Source organism: Cetorhinus maximus, chromosome 14, assembly GCF_964194155.1.
Source record: "Cetorhinus maximus chromosome 14, sCetMax3.hap1.1, whole genome shotgun sequence".
NCBI classification, from domain to species: domain Eukaryota; kingdom Metazoa; phylum Chordata; class Chondrichthyes; order Lamniformes; family Cetorhinidae; genus Cetorhinus; species Cetorhinus maximus.
In genome coordinates, this window is record NC_135892.1 from 63,906,107 (window position 1) to 63,925,849 (window position 19,743).

Sequence of the window (19,743 nt, forward strand, 5' to 3'; positions counted from 1 at the left end):
TGCTCAGTGTTCAAGATATCTGTTTTAAAGTAGTGGTTTCTTCACCAGTTCAATAAAATTTCAGCAGCACCAGAATAGCACTTACCAAAATACATTTGGTTTTAAATCTATAATTTCCTCCTAGTTAATGAAAAACAGAAGAAAATGTAATTTTTTTGATTAAAATGTTAATGTGCACCAAAACTGAAAATAATCCAAAATGGTATTCCTTTTTCAGCTTTCTCCTTTGTTCTCTGTGAAGTATTAACTTATACTGGTTACTTGTGCAGACTGTCCTCTCTGGCATTTCATCCAGTCATTCTTCATGTGTGAGTCCAGACAGTGAATAATATCATCACTGATGAGAAAACACTTAAGTTTGGGGTTACTGCTGCTGAGGCCACGTATGCTAACAAACAGTTATACAAAAACGATTGGATTGTAGGGACCCAAGCAGTTGTTGCCATAATTCTAAACTTCGAATTTTGAAACCACCATTCATTGGTATTATATTCATGCTGTGATCAGGAAGCTGGTAAAAATTTGCTTATAAATTTGATTGTCAGTTGTGTTACCCACCATTCCACTTAGGAGAATTTTTGGTACCTCCATTTTCTCCAGCGAACACTCTAACTTGCCTTTGACAGTTGTCTAATTGTCAGCAAGTAAACTCTCCTTTTTGAGAGAGATAGTTGGGATCTTTTTGGGGGAGTGTTTGCTCCTGGTAATGAAATAGTGGAACGAAGTTCATCCTCTGAACCAGGCAGGCCCACAGTATTTCAATGGTATGATTGAGAAATTACAAGACAAACTACTTAGAGAACTTCTGTTGAAGAGTCATACGGACTCGAAACGTTAACTGTGTCCCTCTCCGCAGATGCTGTCAGACCTGCTGAGTTTTTCCAGGTATTTTTATTTTTGTTTTGGATTTCTATGTAGTTTGTTTGGACTATGATGTTGTTGTCGTGCCAGCTCAGAAGAAGGGATCCTGAGAACAAAGGAAACAGAAATATAACGGTATTTTCTCTTCTCTCCTGATGCTTATTCAATTACGGAATATTTTGAAGGTACATTTGCCTCACGAATTAATAAACAGAGAATCTCACAATAGTTCTGGTTTATATATAGTTGTGTTGTTGGGTTGGAGTAGTTTCAGTAACACCTGAGGACTACTAGCTACAAACATGTTATCTTCATTGTAACATATTTAAAGTGATGAGAACACCCCCTTACACTAGCTTCTTTCCATGCTGCTTTTTCCTAGACTCTCTCAGATCATGGGCAGAATTTTATGGCCCCGTTTCGGCGGGGACGGGGCTGTAAAATGAGGCGAGACATTCTAAACTTCATTGGCTTCAGCGGGAACGTAAAATCCCACTGCTGTAAATTTTCGCCCCATGAGTGTATGTCACTTCTTTCCATGACATCACAGACTTTTACAGTTAACCCTTGATGGGACTTAGTCTAACAGACTCCATTTTACTACAGTTTAACCTGAGTGAAAGTATTTTCTCTCCTATGTTTGATGGTCATCTTCCTTCAGGCTAAGGTTAGTACATGATCTGAGATGTTTCTTCCTTCAGAAGACCCATAACTTGGCTGCCATCTGGTTGAATGGTTACTCCCATTTGTGTTCTACATATTTATTACAACGTTTTGCTAACCTGCACAGTTCTATTTGCTTTTTCTTAGAGTACATGTAATGGTTCTAATTATCACAGTTTCAGCAATGAGATTAGTTCAATTTCTTCAGGGCAAACAATTTTCCACCATTTCCCACTGAACTCCCCATGGAAATTTGGCCAATAAAATTAAGGCCAATAGCAGCATGGAAAGAAGCTAGTGTAAGGGAGTGTTCTCATAACTGTAAATATGTTACAATGAAGATAGTGTTTGCAGCTGGTAGTCCTTAGGTGTTAATGAAACTATTCCAACCCAACAACAAAATAATATATAAACCAGAACTATTGTGAGATTCTCTGTTTATTAATTTGTGAGGCAAATATACCTTCAAAATATTCTGTAATTGAAAAAGCATTAGGAGAGAAAAGGAAAATCCCACTATATTTCTGCTTTCTTTGTTCTCAGGATCCCTTCCTCTACGGCCTCGCGATTAAAATCGGTCAAAAATCTTCTGCTGTATGAAGACAAGAAATGACTTGCAAATGTGATTTTCCACTGGAAACTATGCTGGAAGTTGAAAACCTGGCCTATTTTTCTTTTCTCAAGTAAAAGTAACAGTATTGTCATCCTAATCATTTAGCCTATGTGGTTCTTGATCTTTGTACAATTTTCCCACCAGTAATTACAACAGATAAATAGCATCATCTATTACTGAAGCAATTTTGCTTTTGAGAAACAAGGACTAAGGAAAATTCATAAAGGAAAATTTTATAAAATTACGTCATGGAGCATTAGCCTCAGTAGAGTAGGGGATTGCTTAATGAGTTTTGGTTTAATTACAGTGGTAATATAAGGATGAGGAAGAACATGTGGGACAGGGCGTTTAGAAGGAACAAGACAAAAACATTCAGAGGAACACTTGCAACAACAGTAGCAACTTATATTTATATGATGCCATTAAAATGATAAAAACATCCAAAGGTTCTTCGTGGTTTGGTGTTGGGCCCGAGTAAAAGTAGAAGAAGAATTTGGTGAAGTGGCCACAGATGCAATGATGGATAAAAAGTAAGTTTTAACAACAACAACTTGCATTTGTAGTGCCTAAAATATAGGCCGGGATTTTCTGGCCCCATCGTGGTAGGACCCACTGCAAGAGATTTGGCAGCCTAGCCAAAAGTCCATAGTAAGCATTATGAAACAAGATTTAACACCAAGCCACAAAAGAAGATATTAGAACAGATGAATTTTCATAAAGATGGAGACACGTGACATGTGCAGATTATACCTGTTTGGAGCAGGTCTAAACTTTGCAGAGTTGCTTGGGTAGGTGGAATACCCTTTTGGATATGGTACAGGGACACCTTTGGGGGAGGGTAGGTGCCCTTTGAGAGAGATAAACTGCCCTTTCTGAGAGATAAGGTGCCCTTTGGAATTGTTAAAGGTAGACATGAATGTGTGTAAAAAGTGCATAAACTTATTGGAACTGTCAAGCTCATTGGAACTGTCAAAATGAACTATCAAGCTGTCAAGGCATTTAAAACTACTGCCCTTAAAATATTTGAGAAAAAAAGCTGCAGTGTTTAACAAAACAGCACTCGCTATTTCACGCTGTCTGTTGGCATAGGCATAAGCATAAGCCTGGGGATCATCATGATTGGATGAGTGCTGCGTGACTGATTTCACCACCTATTTTACACCCGATCGGGTCAGGCGCGCGCCCACCCGCCAGATGTAAAATCCTGCTGTATGAATTCCAATGATTGCTTTTATAGTGGGCTAAATGAGGTTACTTGTAGTGGATGGGTTTTTATCAATGAGAGTTGCTATTTCAAATTGTGTATTCTTCAATAGACTCTTAATAATTTTATTATCATAGTGTGGTGCCTCTCAGTTCAAAGTTTGATTGACAGTTCCAAGTGGTTATAGATTCTTTGAAGTGGAACTATGGGCAAGATTTTCTGGTGGTTGGGCGGGCGGGCCCAGGAACGGCTGCGAAATGGCCCACTGCCCGCAATCGGTCCCTGACCACGATTTCACGCTGGCTGGCCAATTAATGGCTAGCCAGTGGGAAAGGTGTGCTGAGAAGCTCAGCACTGCCGGGGTGGGGGCAGGAGGAGGGCGAGCATGAAGTCTGCGCATGCATGGGGGAGCACACACCAAAAGCTCCCTGAAGGCAGAGAGCTGCCTCAAGGAGCTGAAGATTTGTAGAAACAGAAATAAAGATTTTAAAAATGAGAGAAACATGTCCCCACATATGACTCAGTCACATGAACAGGGACATATTGAAAATGATGGATAAAAATTTTTACTTTTTAAAAATTACTGTTGGAAACCTCATCCTGCCCATGGATGAGGTTTCCTAAAAATCCCAAAGGTCGCCTGGCAGATTCGCCCACTGACCAACCTTAAGGTTGGACGGGCAGCAAAAAATTGATTTTAATTAATTGATTAAGAGCCTTAATAGGCCCCTTAATTGTCGGCAGATGCGCTGCCGACTCTCGCGCGCGCCTGCCGACCAAAATACTACACGAGTGCCTGATGACATCGGGATGCTCGCCCAACATCATCGTGCACTATTTTCCGCCCGATCTGGTCGGGCGTGCGCCCACCCTCCAGATGTAAAATCCTGCAATATGAATTCCAATGATTGCTTTTATAGGGGATTAAATGAAGTTACTTGTAGTGGATGGGTTTTTATCAGTGAGAGTCGCTATTTCAAATTGTGTATTCTTCAATAGACACTTAATTATTTTATTTTATCTCATCTCAGCAAGGCTCTGAGGTCTGCCCATGGTGGATCCTGGGTGTTTTGGCATGGTGGTTGCAAGAAAAAAGGATGGTGGCTGTGGGGGCATGGGTTCACATGAGTTGGCACCAAGTTAGCATAAGGATTATAAAAGGCCATGGGGAATGGGTAGATGTGCATAGGTTGGAATGGTGGATGTGAGGGGCCACAGGGGGCGGGTAGATGGGTGTAGGTTGGTATGAAGGATATGAGGGGCCATGGGAGATGGTAGAGAGGCATAGTTTGGCATGGAATGTGTGAGGGTCCATGGGGGATGGATGGGAGCATGAGATAACATGGGTTAACTTGGATGGGACATGGGGAGTGTTGGGGGTAGAGGGATGTGAGGAGTGAGGGCTGGAGGGCTCTTTTATGTTTTATTGTTTTTTAAAAAAACTTTGACATAGTGCTGGAGCACCAAGGGAGGCCTTCCTCCCAGCCTGCCTCCGCACCCGGCAGCCTGTACACTCATTCCAGGATCACCCTCCCATTTTCACCAACTCCCCGAACTGAAAATTCAACTTTCTGGGGCACTTTCTCCTAGATCAGGTTGACAGAGCTGGGAATTGTCCCGACTCTGTGCTTCTGACCCACCAGTGAAGATTCAGGCCTAGGTTTTAAGGAAGAGGGTGAGGGGTAGAAAGGAGGAAAGATTTATGGGGGGAATTGCAGAGCTTAAGGTCTAGGCAGCTGAAGCATTGGAATGGTTAAATGGCAAGCAAAGGCATGGATGAGGACTTCAGCAGCAAATGAGATGTGGCAGAGATTTGGTCAGGTGATGCTGCAGAGGTAGAGAAAGGCACTTTTGGTGTGATGGAGAGGATATGTAGCCAGAAGCTGATCTCAGGGTCAAGGAGGTCTTTGAAGGTAGAAGGGATGAAGCAAGGCAAAATATTTGGAGAGGGCTTTCCAGAATGTGGGGATGATGGCTGAAGGCTATCCCATTAAGCGCTCATGTCGTATCATGCCAGAATTAGATGAGCAGGATATTCAGGCTGGTGGAGGTTGCGGAGATAGAGAAAAACAAAACCTTGAAAAAAATTGTATATAAGGACAGGATTTTGAATTTGATGTGCAGCAGGATGGGAAGACAGAGGATATCAGCCAGAATAGTGGTGTTTTTTTTTGTGGGGTGAAACATCAGAGGCAATCGAGGAGGCTATTTAAGAAATTGAACCTAAATATGCTTGTGTCACACTTACTTTGATTGAATGTGATTATACAATTATTGAAACATCTATCAACTGAAAAAGATTTTTTTTTTAGCATGGTTGTAATTTTGTACCTGTGAAGTGAAATGGAGTATTGCAAGAGATGGATCTCTTAACATGTCCATGAGAGTAGATTTTGCAAAGGCTAAATTCTCCCACTGCATTAAAGCGTACTTTTACTTTTAATCTGATTTTATCTTCTAATTTCATTTGGCCAATATTAGTTAGTATCAAGCTTCAGTCTGCCCCAGTACAACAATGAAATTACAACATTATGTGCGTAAAAAAAGGATTTAGAACATCCACCAATATTGAACATTTCCCCTTAGGTGATCTTTGTCTTAGTGCAGTCAAAAAACTTACGTGAAAAGTATTAGTATCCTGGTTTGTAAATGTAAAAAGTTTTGATGTCCCTTGTGGTCTCATTTTATATAGAACACTTTGTTGTATGATGGATCATTTACAGGAAACCCTTTGACTTTTGAAACATTAAATATAAACAAAAGCCAAATTTAACAGTACAGGTCTGTTTTATGTTCATTAATTTTGTTTGGAGGTGAAATTTAAGATTGAAACTAAGTACAGTTTGAACAGATTGTCAACATTTATCTTTTGAATCTGTCAAAGACTTACACAATTTTCTGTGCTTTGGAAATTCAAGGGCAGGGTTTGAGTTTGGGAATCGGGTAATGATGAATGCACCCCACAAGAGGTTGCATAACAACATTATTTTAACATAGACATTGCCCAGAGTTTGTTTGTGCCTCTGGTGATACAGTGATGGACTGCTTGGTGGAGACTGCAGTTCAAAGCCCACCCTATCTGACGTGTGCAATTTGCTGTCTCCATTTAATGAATTTTGCTGCTTCCCAGTTAGATGTATATAAAGTACCTCTGCTTTACCAGTGTTTGTGTTTGGGTAAGACGGAGAGGGCAAGGAATCACAAAACCAAACCTATCCTGCCCTTTGACAATGTGGAGTCAGTAAGGGTACAGCATAGATCTTCCTGCAGTCCCAATTAAGAAGGACATCAGAGATAGAAAGCAGCAGGATTTGTTATACAGCAGGGTTTTCTGGGTGGTATGAACATATTAAGGTAAGGGATGTTAATAATAGGATGTGAATAATTTTTTTACGCACCAACATTTATTACAGAACACTCTGCAAGTCAGGAATAGTATAGGCCAGATGCAGACTGATGCTTCTTTTATGCTAACTTTGTAATGTGCTCAGGACCTAATTTCAAAAGAACACCCTTACTATGCAATTTTCAGTTTCCCCTTGCCAGTCGTTCTTAATGAAAGTACCAAAATGAAAACTAATTTGTGGTAAATTATGAACAAATGTGCATTTAATCCACTCCCCGAGCATTTGTGTTAAAGCTGCTGAAATTCGTTTTGTGACATTTGGGAGTGAAAGGTCACTTTAGCAAGTTTTATATTGGTGCATGTTTAATTCCAGGAGGCGGAGTGTGTGATTGGCTCCCAAATTTCTCCTATTAAAGCCAGCTTCCTTATCCTGCCGATATATAAAACTGGAGGCCCGAAAATCAATTAGTTCATAATGTAAAAATGTTGATCTTTCTGTCACTATATCTAATTTGATTATTTTATAATTTGTTGAGGTAAAATACATTTTCAGATGCTTTTTCGTGATTCCACTCGTTTAAGATTTGGATTGCTGCTACTTTTTTTCCCAAAGGTATTAAGCTACATTTCTTACATCACTTGCTGCCCTCTCTTTCATTTTTATTTGAACAATGAAAGAAGCTGCTCGGGTTTTGCACATTCATAACTCATTTTCTGTCCATATCACAGATTATTAATACTGAAGTGGAGTAATGAGGCTTGCCTGTTGTAACAACGTTCCCACTTACATCTGAACTCTTTCCTATCTTGACACGCATGGGTTTTAAAGTGGGGACGGTGATAAACACCAGGGAAAGCAAATCAAAGATCAAGATTGATTTATGTGACACATCTGAGTTGTTCTGTTCAACTGTTTCAACAACCAGTCATACAGATCAGCTTCATATACAGTAAATTAAATTGAAATTACACCGTGTTGGGTGGAAAATTGCTCAGTTAATCTACTCCTTCAAAATGAAATTTGATTTTTTTTTCCCCACGTGAACTGCCTTCTGATTTTTTTCCACACCTGGCTGGTTTTTGCCTGTATATGCAATAGTATGATGAGTACTTTTCCTCCCCATTTTTACATGTTAACTTTTATGTACACTGGAAAGATGGTCAGCATAGTGTTATGATCCCCATGGAGACTGATAACATTTAAAAAGAAATTCAAACTTCTAGTTGATAGCTGAAAAGAATGAAACAACAAGATTTCATGCTTTAAGATTTTACTGTGACAAATGACTAAAAACGCTGCTAACTAAACGCTATTTTTGTAGGCAACTTATACTTCAAACTACCAAAAGGAATGTTTTCCTTTTATACTCATCACACATCGCACTGTCTATGGAATCACCCTATAGCAAATAGTCCACAGACACAAAGATAGGTAGGAAAGAATGTTGTGAAAAGGACATAAGGAGATTGCAGACGGATATGGATAAGTTGAGTGAGTGGGCAAAAATCTGGCAGATGGAGTACAATGTGGGGCAATGTGAAGTTGTTCGCTTTGGTAGGAAGAATAAAACAGCAGAGTATTACTTAAATGGAGAGCGACTGCAGAATTCCAAGGTACAGAGGGATCTAGGTGTTCTTGTGCATGAGTCACAAAAAGTTAGTATTCAAGTACAACAAGTAATTAAGAAGTCCAATTGAATGCTGTCCTTCATTACAAGAGGTTATCGGGGGTAGATGGGAATGTGGAATTAGAAATGCAAACAGATCAGCCACGATCTAATTGAATTGCGGAGCAGGCTCGATGGGCCAAATGGTCTACTTCTACTCCTATTTCGTATGTAAATATGTTTGTATGCTCCCACCTTCTGATGGGTTCACATTTCCCCATTTCATCGAGTAGTAACTTCGAATGACCGTCTAAAGACGCTTCCCTCAGTTTTCGGAGAGTTTCCCAAATCCAGTGCCAACAGTAAAGCTTGTGGGCTCAGATGTTTCTTAATCCACTCAGTCACACCAGGACGAATCTCCTGGATTCCTTAGATGGCTGCAGAAACCGCCTTTTTGACTGGAGACCATCTCCCTTCCGCATCCAGCTTCAGTAGCTTACAAGAACCCATGGCCTCTTCCCTCTGCTGACCATTCCAACTGTTGTTCTTTTCCTTCATCTCTTTTTTCACTTCTGCACCAAAAGGTTGGAACTGGCAAGTCTATTTGCTGTTAGCAAAGTTGCCCTTGCTCTTTCTTCCCAGGCTGTTATGACCGATGCGGTTGGTAAAGCGGAGTTATTTAAAAATCCTAGAGGGAAACTTTAAACAACTGTCTTAACCTATAACTTTAAGTGTTATGTTTGAGATACGACTCTAAATTCAGGACTCAGACCATCAGTTCTTGAGGTTTCACATTAAACTAATTGAAACATTTTACTAATTTACATAGGTTAAAAATATATATACACATGACTACATATTACTATCACAACTTTTAACAAATTCGCAAACTAATCTCCATTAAGGCAACAGCAACCCATAGACTTAACCAAACACCAGACAAAGCATTTACACCTCATGAATTCAAAATGAGGTTCTTTTCACTGTGAAGCCAGTTGGAGGCTTGCAGCTGCCTTTTGATCTTACCTCTGCCTGCACACCTGAAAACTACTGAAGTTATACCTACCACCGCTGATTGAATTCAAATTCTCATTGTATCAACAACCTCTTGGAACTTGACCTTATAACAGTGAAACCCCTTTCATAATACCAATGTTATTAGTAATATAAACATATTGCTTGGTAGCTGCTAGAAAGGTGTCAATTTTCACCCCACTTCTTGAATGCTCTATTCAAAAAATGCAAATGCACACTATCTCTCCTACATATCAAAACTGGTACCCATCAAAGCACCCAGACCAGCTGGCTTTAATCCAATTAAGACACACCTGCAGAGTAAACCTCTATTTTAAAAGAAAAATATTTTCCAAAATATTACATACGTTAATAACTTCATGACACAGGTGTGAGAACTTTGCACCTTGCTCAGCTAGTCCCTTGATTAAACCAGGCTTGTTGTCAGGCAGGTTGTCACATAATCCCCTTCATTTTAACCTAAATTTAAAGATACAGTCCAAAACATAATGAGTTCATAAACCTCATAATTATAACAATGGTTTAAATTAAGGTTGTTATTTGATAAAGGTGCCATTTTGTTTAACTTTTTTTTTGATTCTCGCATCACATCCAAGTTCTCTGCATTGAAAAAGTAAGGAACCCTACTGAATAAGAAGTTAAAGGTAATTTTGACCAAAAGTAGTTTTGGTGCCCGTAATTATGTTAGCATCAGTATTGATGAGTGTGTCTGATCTTAATTACATGTTCTTTGCCTGTATTTTAAGTAACAGGAGAAATAGCTGGCACGTTTGTACATGGATTTCAGTGCCTACTGTAATTTGCAATCAGTCTAGAATTAAATTGTATTAGAAAATGTTTTGCCATGCATTTTCCAACAAAATCGACAGGTGTCAAACTGAAGAAGTAGCAATAGATATAACTTCTGGAAAACAAACTGCAGTTACAGATATTGGGCCAAATTTTAAACTGTTCTTTTTTTATTATTCATTCATGGGATGTGGGCGTCGCTGGCTAGGCCAGCATTTATTGTACATCCCTAATTGCCCTTGAGAAGGTGGTGATGAGCCACCTTCTTGAACCGCTGCAGTCCAAGTAGTGTTGGCACACCTACAGTGTTGTTGCGGAGGGAGTTCCAGGTTTTGACCCAGCGACAGTGAAGGAATGGAGACATATTTCCAAGTCAGGATGGTGAGTGGCTTGAAGGGGAACTTCCAAGTGGTAGTGTTCCCATATGTCTGCTGCCCTTGTCCTTCTAGATGGAAGTGGTCGTGAGGGTTCATGAGACTTACTCTTACCTATAGGATATCAATTGGCATCTGCACTTGAGGTTCCTGTAGGCCAATTATCCAAGAATTGTATTGCGAGGGAGGCTGAGTTGCTACTATTGATAGAGTTGATCTGCAGACACTCCGTGGGTGGAAACATTAAGTTTATGTACAATATACTCAGCAGCAACTACACGTGTGCTTTCAACTCTAACTCTATCTCTGCACTGACTGCGGAGGTAGTCCACGCTACTCTGCTATTGGTTACTACAGATCATGTGATCTCTCCTAACAAGTATTATTCTTAAAGGTACATCACACACTGAAGAAAACCATAATTACTACAAATTGCAACGCCGTTTGAAACACATCTGGAATCTGTGTGCACACAATAAACAGCTGTAGATCCCCTAACCAATCAGATTGAAGAATTATTAATGTACAATGCAGTCTGAACCAGGGAATGTAAGTTAGCATAGTCAAGCTAATGTCCAATAATGTACAGAAAGAAAAATAATGAGAACAAATAAAACATTGAATTGAGAGAGATGAAAATCTGAAGGAATTGATACTCCACACTTGCGTAAGTAACTTTTCAGTGTCTGGGAGGTTGTTTTACTGTAATTAAGACCTACCACATTTCAGCAGACAAGCTGTAACTTTCTCTTATGTATTTGCGTATCTATGAGATAAATACAGGAACTTCATGGGGCGTGAAATGATGTACATCGACGTCGCCCGAGCGTGCCAACGTCAGTGCGCAGTCATACGATAGTTTGGTCGGCGGGTGCGCGCTGGAGCCAGCAGCGCACCCGGCAACAATCAAAAGTCCTGTTAAGGCCATTAAGTAATCAGTTAATGTAAACTTTTCACTGCCTGTCCAACCTAACTGTCGGTGGGCAGGTGAAAAGGCCAAGCGGCTCTTGGCATTTTTTTTGGAAACCTCATCCACGGGCAGGATGAGGTTTCTGAAAGCAAATAAAAATAAAATAAAAGTTTTAAAATTGATTTAATAATAATGTCCCTGCTCATGTGACAGTCACATGAGGGGACATGTTTTATCAGATTTTGTTTTCATTTTCTTTTTCCAACAGCATTTCATCTCCCTGAGGCAGCTCTGTGCCTCAGAGAGATTATGAGGCGCTCATTCGCATACATGTATGAAGTCCACCCTCCTCCCCCCCCGCACAGGCAGCACTCATCGCTGCAGCTCGCGTTTCATACTGGGCGGGCCCTAATTGGCCCGCCAGCGTGAAATCACGGCACGGTCCCGATCGCGGGCAGTGGTTAGCTTCCTGCCCGCCCACCAAGGGTAAAATTCTGCCCATGGTGTTTAATATTTAGTGTTTAGTATTTGAATGGTGACTCAGATGGTGAGATGCCATTTGCAAGAATCTTCTGGAGGAACATGCATCTTGGACAGTGACTGGATTTTTGCATTTAATTGCACATGTGCATTTGCCAGAAATTGCTGTCCAATTTCAACATAAAAATTGGTGATCATTATTAGCCTCACTGCCATTTCTACAGCAAAATATTGTCCATGTATACTGGAATAATTGCTGTACTCATTAGAAAGCAGGAATAGGGAACAGAGCCCACTGAGTTTGAAATCTGTATGGATGTGATTCAGATCAACTGGGGCCTTTGCTTGGCAGGTCTAAAGTGTTATGGCACAGCCGATGGTAAACGCTGAGTTGTTCATTCCCAAAGGAAAACTTGAAACAACTGCCACGACTTGTCTTGCAATTTGTATAAATCCCGAGATGCGTGCCTTGAATTCAGTAGTAATAAGGCCACCAAGTCTTATAGGTTTTTACAAAACTAGATTAAACATTTATTAATAGATCTATAAATTACTACTATGATAACGTCTAAACCCCCTGCTTAATCTGACTCCCAGTTACACTTTCGTTAAGGTAACAGACATATTTAAAAGACCCAGGCAAAGTAAACGATTCCCTGAACAGTCGGATTCAAAATGAGTTCTCTTAACTTCAGTCCCTGAAGGCAGCAGTTTGGTACATACAGGCTGAAGGTGTTTCAAACTTGCTGAATCTTAGACTGCCTTCCCTTACACATAGCCTTCACTCCTTAATACATATTTTCCCCTTTGAATGCAAATACCCATTGTTTCACTGTCTTTGGACTTTACCTTCTTGATAATAAAATACCAGTAATCTTTGGGAAAAATAAACATTGGGCAGGATTTTTCACTGAGCTGGCAGGCACGCTCGAGTGTAAAATGATGCACACTGACATCGGGCGAGCATCCGGCATCATCACGCATGTGCGCGATATTTCAGTCAGCGGGCGTGCGCGGGAGTCAGCGCGCCTGCCGACAATTAAAAGGCCTCTTAAGGCCATTGAAGTCCCAATTAAATGTTATTTTTCACTGTCCATCCAACCTTACTGTTGGCAGGCAAGCAAAAAGACCAAGCGGCCTTTGCACATTTTAGGAACCGTGGATGAGGTTTCCAACAGCAATTAAAAATAAAATATAAATCTTAACATTTTATTAAGAACATGTCCCTGCTCATGTGACAGAGCCACATGAGGGGACATTTTTTTAACAATTTAGAATGATTTATTTTTAACTCTTGAACTCTTCATCTCCCTGAGGCAGCTCTGTGTTTTTCCAGTGAGCACCCACGTGCAAGCGCGAAGTTGCATGCTCGCCCTCCTCCCCTCCCACACAGGCAGCACTGAGCGCGGCTGGGTGCGTTTCACATTAGGCGGACTTTAATTGGCCCACCAGCATGAAATCACAGTCCGGCCCTGATCGCGAGCGGCGGTCGGCTTCCCGACTGCTCCTGCCCACCTCCGCCGAGCCCACCCAATGAGGGAAAAGTCCTGGCCACTGTTTCTAAACTTCACCTGACTAGGTGACACACCTCACTCCTCTTTTGAAAACAATCTAGTCTGGCTTATTTAATAATGCAAATGCCCTTTTATACCTTATATTCTAAACTTTCCCCATGTTTACCATGTTTACATCAAAGCCTTCAGACCAGCTGCCTTTAATCCAATTATGTCACACACACACACACACACACACACACAAACACACACATAGGCGCGTCCCACTATTACTCTATGGGCAGAATTTTCTGCCTTCTGGGCAGGCGGGCCCGACCCAATCTCCAGCGGGCGGGGAGCTGATCCCTGCCGGAGAAGTGGGCCCCGCAGCCATTTTACGTGGGCGAGCCAATTAAGGCCCGCCCAGCATGACATCTGGCAGGAAGCACTATGCGCTTCCTGTGCGGGTGGGGGGGGGGGATTCCCCAAAAGCGAGAGTGCGCTCTTTCGCGCATGCGCACGAAAGAGCACACATCTCCCTGAGGCTAAGTGCTGCCTCAGGGAGGTCGCTGGCACTTTTAAAAACATTAAAAATAGAGAAAAAAAAATCCTTAACATGTCCCCCTCATGTGACAATGAGATGGGACATGTTCATAATTTACACTAAAACTTTATTAAACTTTTTAAATTCCAACATGAAACTCCATCCTGCCGGTGGATGAGGTTTCAAGTTTTTTCTATTCCCCGCCGGGGCTCCTGGCCTGCTCACCAGCCTTGTCATTTAATTGTTTTAATGATCCTGTCAATGGCCTCAATTGACCATTGACAGGTCGGCGGGCGCACAGCTGATTTTGCTGCGGGCCTGCCTTCCTGAAGATTTAAATGGGGCAGGATGAGGTCGGGGGTTCCGCCTGACGTCAACCCGCATCATTTTACGCGTCGGCGAGCGGGCCTTGCCCCCTGCCCGCCGACGTCAAAATTCAGCCCTATTTTACAATGAATTCCAATAACATTATGGGAATTATTATATATTCCTGACAAAAATTTGTTTTCCCTGAAGCTGATGCTCAAAGACTGAGAATGAACAAAGCCTTCAATATACCAGCATAAATGTCAATGTATGAGTTCACTTCATGAACCCTCCCTCTTCCACCCCACACTATTTGTAATTACTAGCAAGCTGACAATCAATTTATTCCTCTCCCTCCCTGTCACCCCTCCCCACTGAAAAAGCAAGTGATAAGTTCGATATTTGTAGCAAAGTAATAAATGTATTCTTTGTACTTACTATTCGCATGTACTGCAATTTCGCAACAAATAGATAATAACTTGCATCTATAACAATACGTGCATGTCAATCTAGAAATCTAGCAAAAGCTGACTAACAAATTCAAAAGAAAGCTGGCACAACCCACAAAAAACTGACCGCATAAAATCACCCTGGAACTATAGACCTTGATACACAGGAACATAGGAATATCCTGGGTGAGGATTTAGACTGAAATTGCAGTGGGACATGGATTTGTTATAAATTAATCTTCTGATATACCCAACATTCCCTCACTGCTGACTCCTGCACACGCCTGCCAACTGAAACATCGCACACATGCGAGATGACGGGATGCTCGCCCGATGTCATCATGCATCATTTTATGCTCGAGCGCGCCTGCCAGCTCAGCGAAAAATCCTGCCTCGTGTTTATTTTTCCCAAAGATTACTGGTAAAACTTTGTGCCATGGGAGATTTTTATTATCAGGAAGGTAAAGTCCAAAGGCATAGTGAAACAATGGGTATTTGCATTCAAAGAGGAAAATATGTATAAAGGAGCGAAGGCTATGTATAAGGGAAGGCTATGTGTCAGGGAAGGGGAAATATCTAAAGGGCAAAAATACAGTTTGCAGCAGTGATGATTTAGAAATAACCAAAAGAGGTTTGAATGCTGACGATTTTACATTTACTTTTCAGTGAAATGGGACTTGAAAAATTTTTGATTTAGAATTGGTGCCTTTTCCATCATTTTGGAGCCTATTGTACTCCTGGATAGATTACAGATGTATAAATATGAAAATAAAAGTAGTTGCACAGAGTTCAGTAGAACCTTACAGGACCCAATCCTTTTCCTGTAGATAATCCCAGGTACATCCAGTTAATTTGTGAACTGATACTTTTTGAAACACTGATCTACCATTATCTCATGTTAGTAATGCAATCTGCATTCAGAGGACAAAACTATCTCGCTGTAAACATTTGTCTCTGCCTGTTCCCCATCACAGTTGAGAGGCAGGTAAGAGCTTACCTGGATTGAAGGATGGTTTCCTCTTAGGAGGGCAGAATTAGGCAACTAAATGGGAAAGGCTGAGATGAAAGCTTGGAAGACAATGTAATAGTAGGATTTAGCAAGAAACATTTGAAGTCATGGATGTTGAAATCGCTGAGGGCATTGTGATGGCCAAGCAGGCTCTAGCGATGGACATGATATGAAGGGAGGAACTTTGGACATTTACGTTTGTGTAGGGTGGAGCATGGCATTGGAGAACTAGTCTTGATGTAAGGACAGAGATGAAAATAGAGCACTTGTGCCATTTTGATTATTTTTTCAGGTGTCTATTAACTTTACCAGTATAGTAAACTCGCTCTCTTTACTGGAATAAAGGAATAAACACATGTTACATATAAACACATGTGGGGATGTCCACTTTGGGAGGAAGAATAGAAAAGCAGTACATTATTTAAACGGGGAGTGATTGCAGAACTCTGCGGTACAGAGGGATTTGGTTGTCCTGGTACACGAATTACAAGAAGTTTGTATCCAGGTACAGCAAGGGATAAGGAAGGCAAATGGACTGTTGTCATTTATTACAAGGAGAATGGAATATAAAACTGGGAAAGTTTTGCTACAGCTGGACAGGAGCTTTAATGAGACCAGACTGGAATGCTGTGTACAGTTTTGGTCTCCTTACTTAAGAAGGGGTATATTGCAGGTCAGAGAAGGTTCACTCAACTGATTCCTAGGATGAATGGGTTATCTTATAAGGAAATGTTAGACAGGTTGAGTCCGTACCTATTGGACTTTAGAAGAATGAGAGGTGATCTTATTCAAACATATAAAATCCTGAGGGGACTTGACAGGGTGGATGCTGAAAGGATGTTTCTCCTTATGAGAGAAACTGAGACTCGGGGACACAGTTTAAAAATAAGGGGCCTCCCACTTAAAATAGAGATGAGAAGAAGTTTTTTCTCTCAGAGGGTCATTAGTCTGTGGAATTCTCTTCCCCAGACAGCAGGGATGGCAGAATCACTGAATATTTTTAAGGCTGAGTTAGATAGATTCTTGATTGACAAAGGAGTCAAAGGGTATAGAGGGTAGATAGGAAAGTAGAGTGTGGACCACAATCAGATCAGCCATGATCCTATCAAATGGCAGAGCAGGCTTGAAGGGCTGAATGGCCTACTGCTGCTTCTTATTTGTATGTATCAATGGAAAAAAATCACCAAAATGCTGTTTTCACCAGGCAAGCCTCAGTATAGAATAATTTGCACAGCTAACTCTCAGTATTAATTGAATTATTTTCCTTGTGTATGATATATAGTTGACACAATGAGTCAATTAATATTAAAAAATGTAATTTTGCAGTATTAGCTAATTCCTGATGCACAGAGGCAATGTTCTGTATACTTCACCAACAAATGGTGCAATTATTCAACATTTTTTTACGAGACAAAAATTTAGAAAATGAATGGAAGCTATGTGCTGCTGAATTATTTGCTTAAAGCCTTTATGGCACCATCTGTGTTCATTTTTCTGATCGTATACAGAATTTCTTGAATCTTGCTGTTGATCCAGATATTTATTTGCACTATACATTGTTAGTTGATCTCACAGTGTACAGTTTGGGTTTTCTCTCACACTCAACACACTTCCTTAATCTCTGAACCACTTGCAGTTTACAAATGCTTGACCCTAACTGTAAAACTCATTTTACTTCACTAAGTGAAAACTGGACTAGTTTTCCACAGAGTTGCCTTTGAAACCATGTTATATATCCAGAATTTGGTGTTGAGAATCTATGGCAGTGCTTAAATTTCCCTGTATTGGAAAATAAAGCATATATTCTGCATTCTAATCCATATCTGACCTGCAAATCTGGAAAAAGATTTTCCTGTCTCTTCACAATACCCTTGTCTGAAAGACTTCTGAAATCTTCTTTTTATGTTTATCATCTCTCAATTGAGAAATCAACAGCGCAGATTGGTTTGTTTCACAAATGTATTTGGAGGTTCTGTGCAATGACAACAGCAGTTGTCAATAAAATAGGAATTGACTATTTGAATTTAATTCAAATAAAGCACTTGGTTAAGAATATCATTTATGCTGAAGTGAGGATAATAAAGTATTGACCGTATAAATCGCATCACAAATATCTGAACATTTCTTCAAATGTTGATAGTGCTTTTTTGTTTTTTTAAAGTTCTTTTGTAATATTTTAAGTAAGTATTAATATTTGGAATTAAAAGACACTAACTTTTAGACTTTTTTTAACCACAGAGCACAGATGATCTATTGGTCGCCTCTGCTGAATGTCCTAGCGATGACGAGGACATTGATGAATGTGAGCCAAGCTCAGGTGGGTTAGGTGAGTCCATTTTTATTACTCTTTCTTGGTGGTTCTATGATTGTGTGTTTGCATGCTATGTATGCCAGCTTGATCAATGGAAGGGGTTTCATTGTTTAGTCACTGAAGGTATTAGAGGATTTGTTGTCGGTCGTTAAAGGTCATGTAGGCAGCTAAAGGGCTTACTGAGCAATGTCCAAAAATGTAAACAGTAATGTGGCACCTCAGTCAATCAGGCAGACTAACACCAGAGTGTCTATAGCATCACTTTCTTAGCCAATGAGTTGGAAGTGGGGGCGAGAATTAGGGTAGATTCAAAGTCTTTTGACTTTGCAAACAGGGTTTGTTTAAACAACACATTACAGCAAACAATCTACAGAGGCTATTTTAATGGAGCCTCTATGAAACAGCAAACAAAGCTCATGACCAAAACGGCAGTCACTTCTCACAGTAAAAAGAGAGTGAGCTCTCCAGTAAAATGGAGTGATTGAAAAATAGTTAAATGTTACAGTTGATTATTTCTCTAGAAAATTGCAGTGAGTAGAGTACACTTGCATACAAATTATGCATGCAAAATCAATCCTAATCACTTACTGGAGTTTGGTCTCCAAGCGTGATTGACAGGGTGATGACCCAATCATCTCCATTCCAGCCGGGAGTAGTGGCATTCCAGCCAAATGTATATTTTTACATTCAAACACACAGCCATGTAACATTCAGGGACATAGGCATGAAAACATGTTCTATTCATGAATAAAGGTGGGATACATGACTCAACACATTCAAACACATACTTTTAGCCTCAAACAAAGGGCAGAATTTTACCATCGGCGGGCGGGGCCCGCTCGCCAACGCGTAAAATGGCACGGGATGACATCGGGCGGAACTCCCGACGTCACCCCGCCCCATTTAAATCTTCAGGAAGGTGGGGGCACAGCAACATCAGCTGCGGGCCCGCCAACCTGTCAATGGCCACTTGAAGCCATTGACAAGATCAATTAATCAATTAAAGGACCTGCCCGTCCAACCTTAAGGTTGGCGGGTCGGCCAGGAGCCCCAACGGCAACTAGAAAAAACATGAAACCTCATCCAGCGGCGGGATGAGGTTTCATGTAGGGTTTTAAAAATTGTAATGGAAATTATGAACATGTCCCAACTCATGTGACATTGTCACATGACGGGACATGTAAGGGATTTTTCTTTTCTCTATTTTTAATATTTTTAAAAGTCGAGTTGATCTCCCTGAAGCTGCACTTAGCCTCAGGGAGATGAGTGTGCTCTTTCGTGCACATGCGCAAAAGAGCGCACTCTCAATTTTAGGGATTCTCCCCCCGCCCCGCCTGCACAGGGAGTGCATAGCGCTTCCTGCCAGATGTCACGCTGGGCGGGCCTTAATTGGCCCGCCCACGTAAAATGGCGGTGCGGCCCTGATCGCTGGCGGCGATCGGCTCCCTGCCTACTCACAATTGGGTCAGGCCCGCCCACCCGACGAACTGAAAATTCAGCCCATATATCCAGACATTCTGAGACTTATACAAGCATTCATAAAGGCACTTTAACATTTAGGCAGCTACACAAATGCACTCAAACATCCAAAGATATATTTAAGGACCCATTTTGTACCTACACACATATTCATATATGTTAACAGGCTGGGCTTAATTCATACAATCAGACAAGTTCACACATCAACAAATAAGAATGAGCGTACATACCATGCACTTGCACATGCACGACAGACAGTAAAATCAACAA

At 40.8% G+C, this 19,743-nt stretch overlaps 1 protein-coding gene across 5 annotated transcripts in view; it reads left to right on the plus strand.

The window, feature by feature from the left end:
- nrxn1a (neurexin 1a) overlaps positions 1 to 19,743 on the plus strand; it is a 1,849,731-nt gene that overhangs the window by 1,798,736 nt on the left and 31,252 nt on the right. For 3 of the 5 annotated variants that reach the window (XM_078556994.1, XM_078556995.1, XM_078556997.1), the window contains one exon: positions 17,922 to 18,009. In XM_078556994.1, coding sequence (XP_078413120.1) covers positions 17,922 to 18,009 — 88 coding nt within the window. The remainder of the gene's footprint in view (positions 1 to 17,921; positions 18,010 to 19,743) is intronic. The other 2 variants (XM_078556996.1, XM_078556998.1) reach the window with 1 other exon arrangement.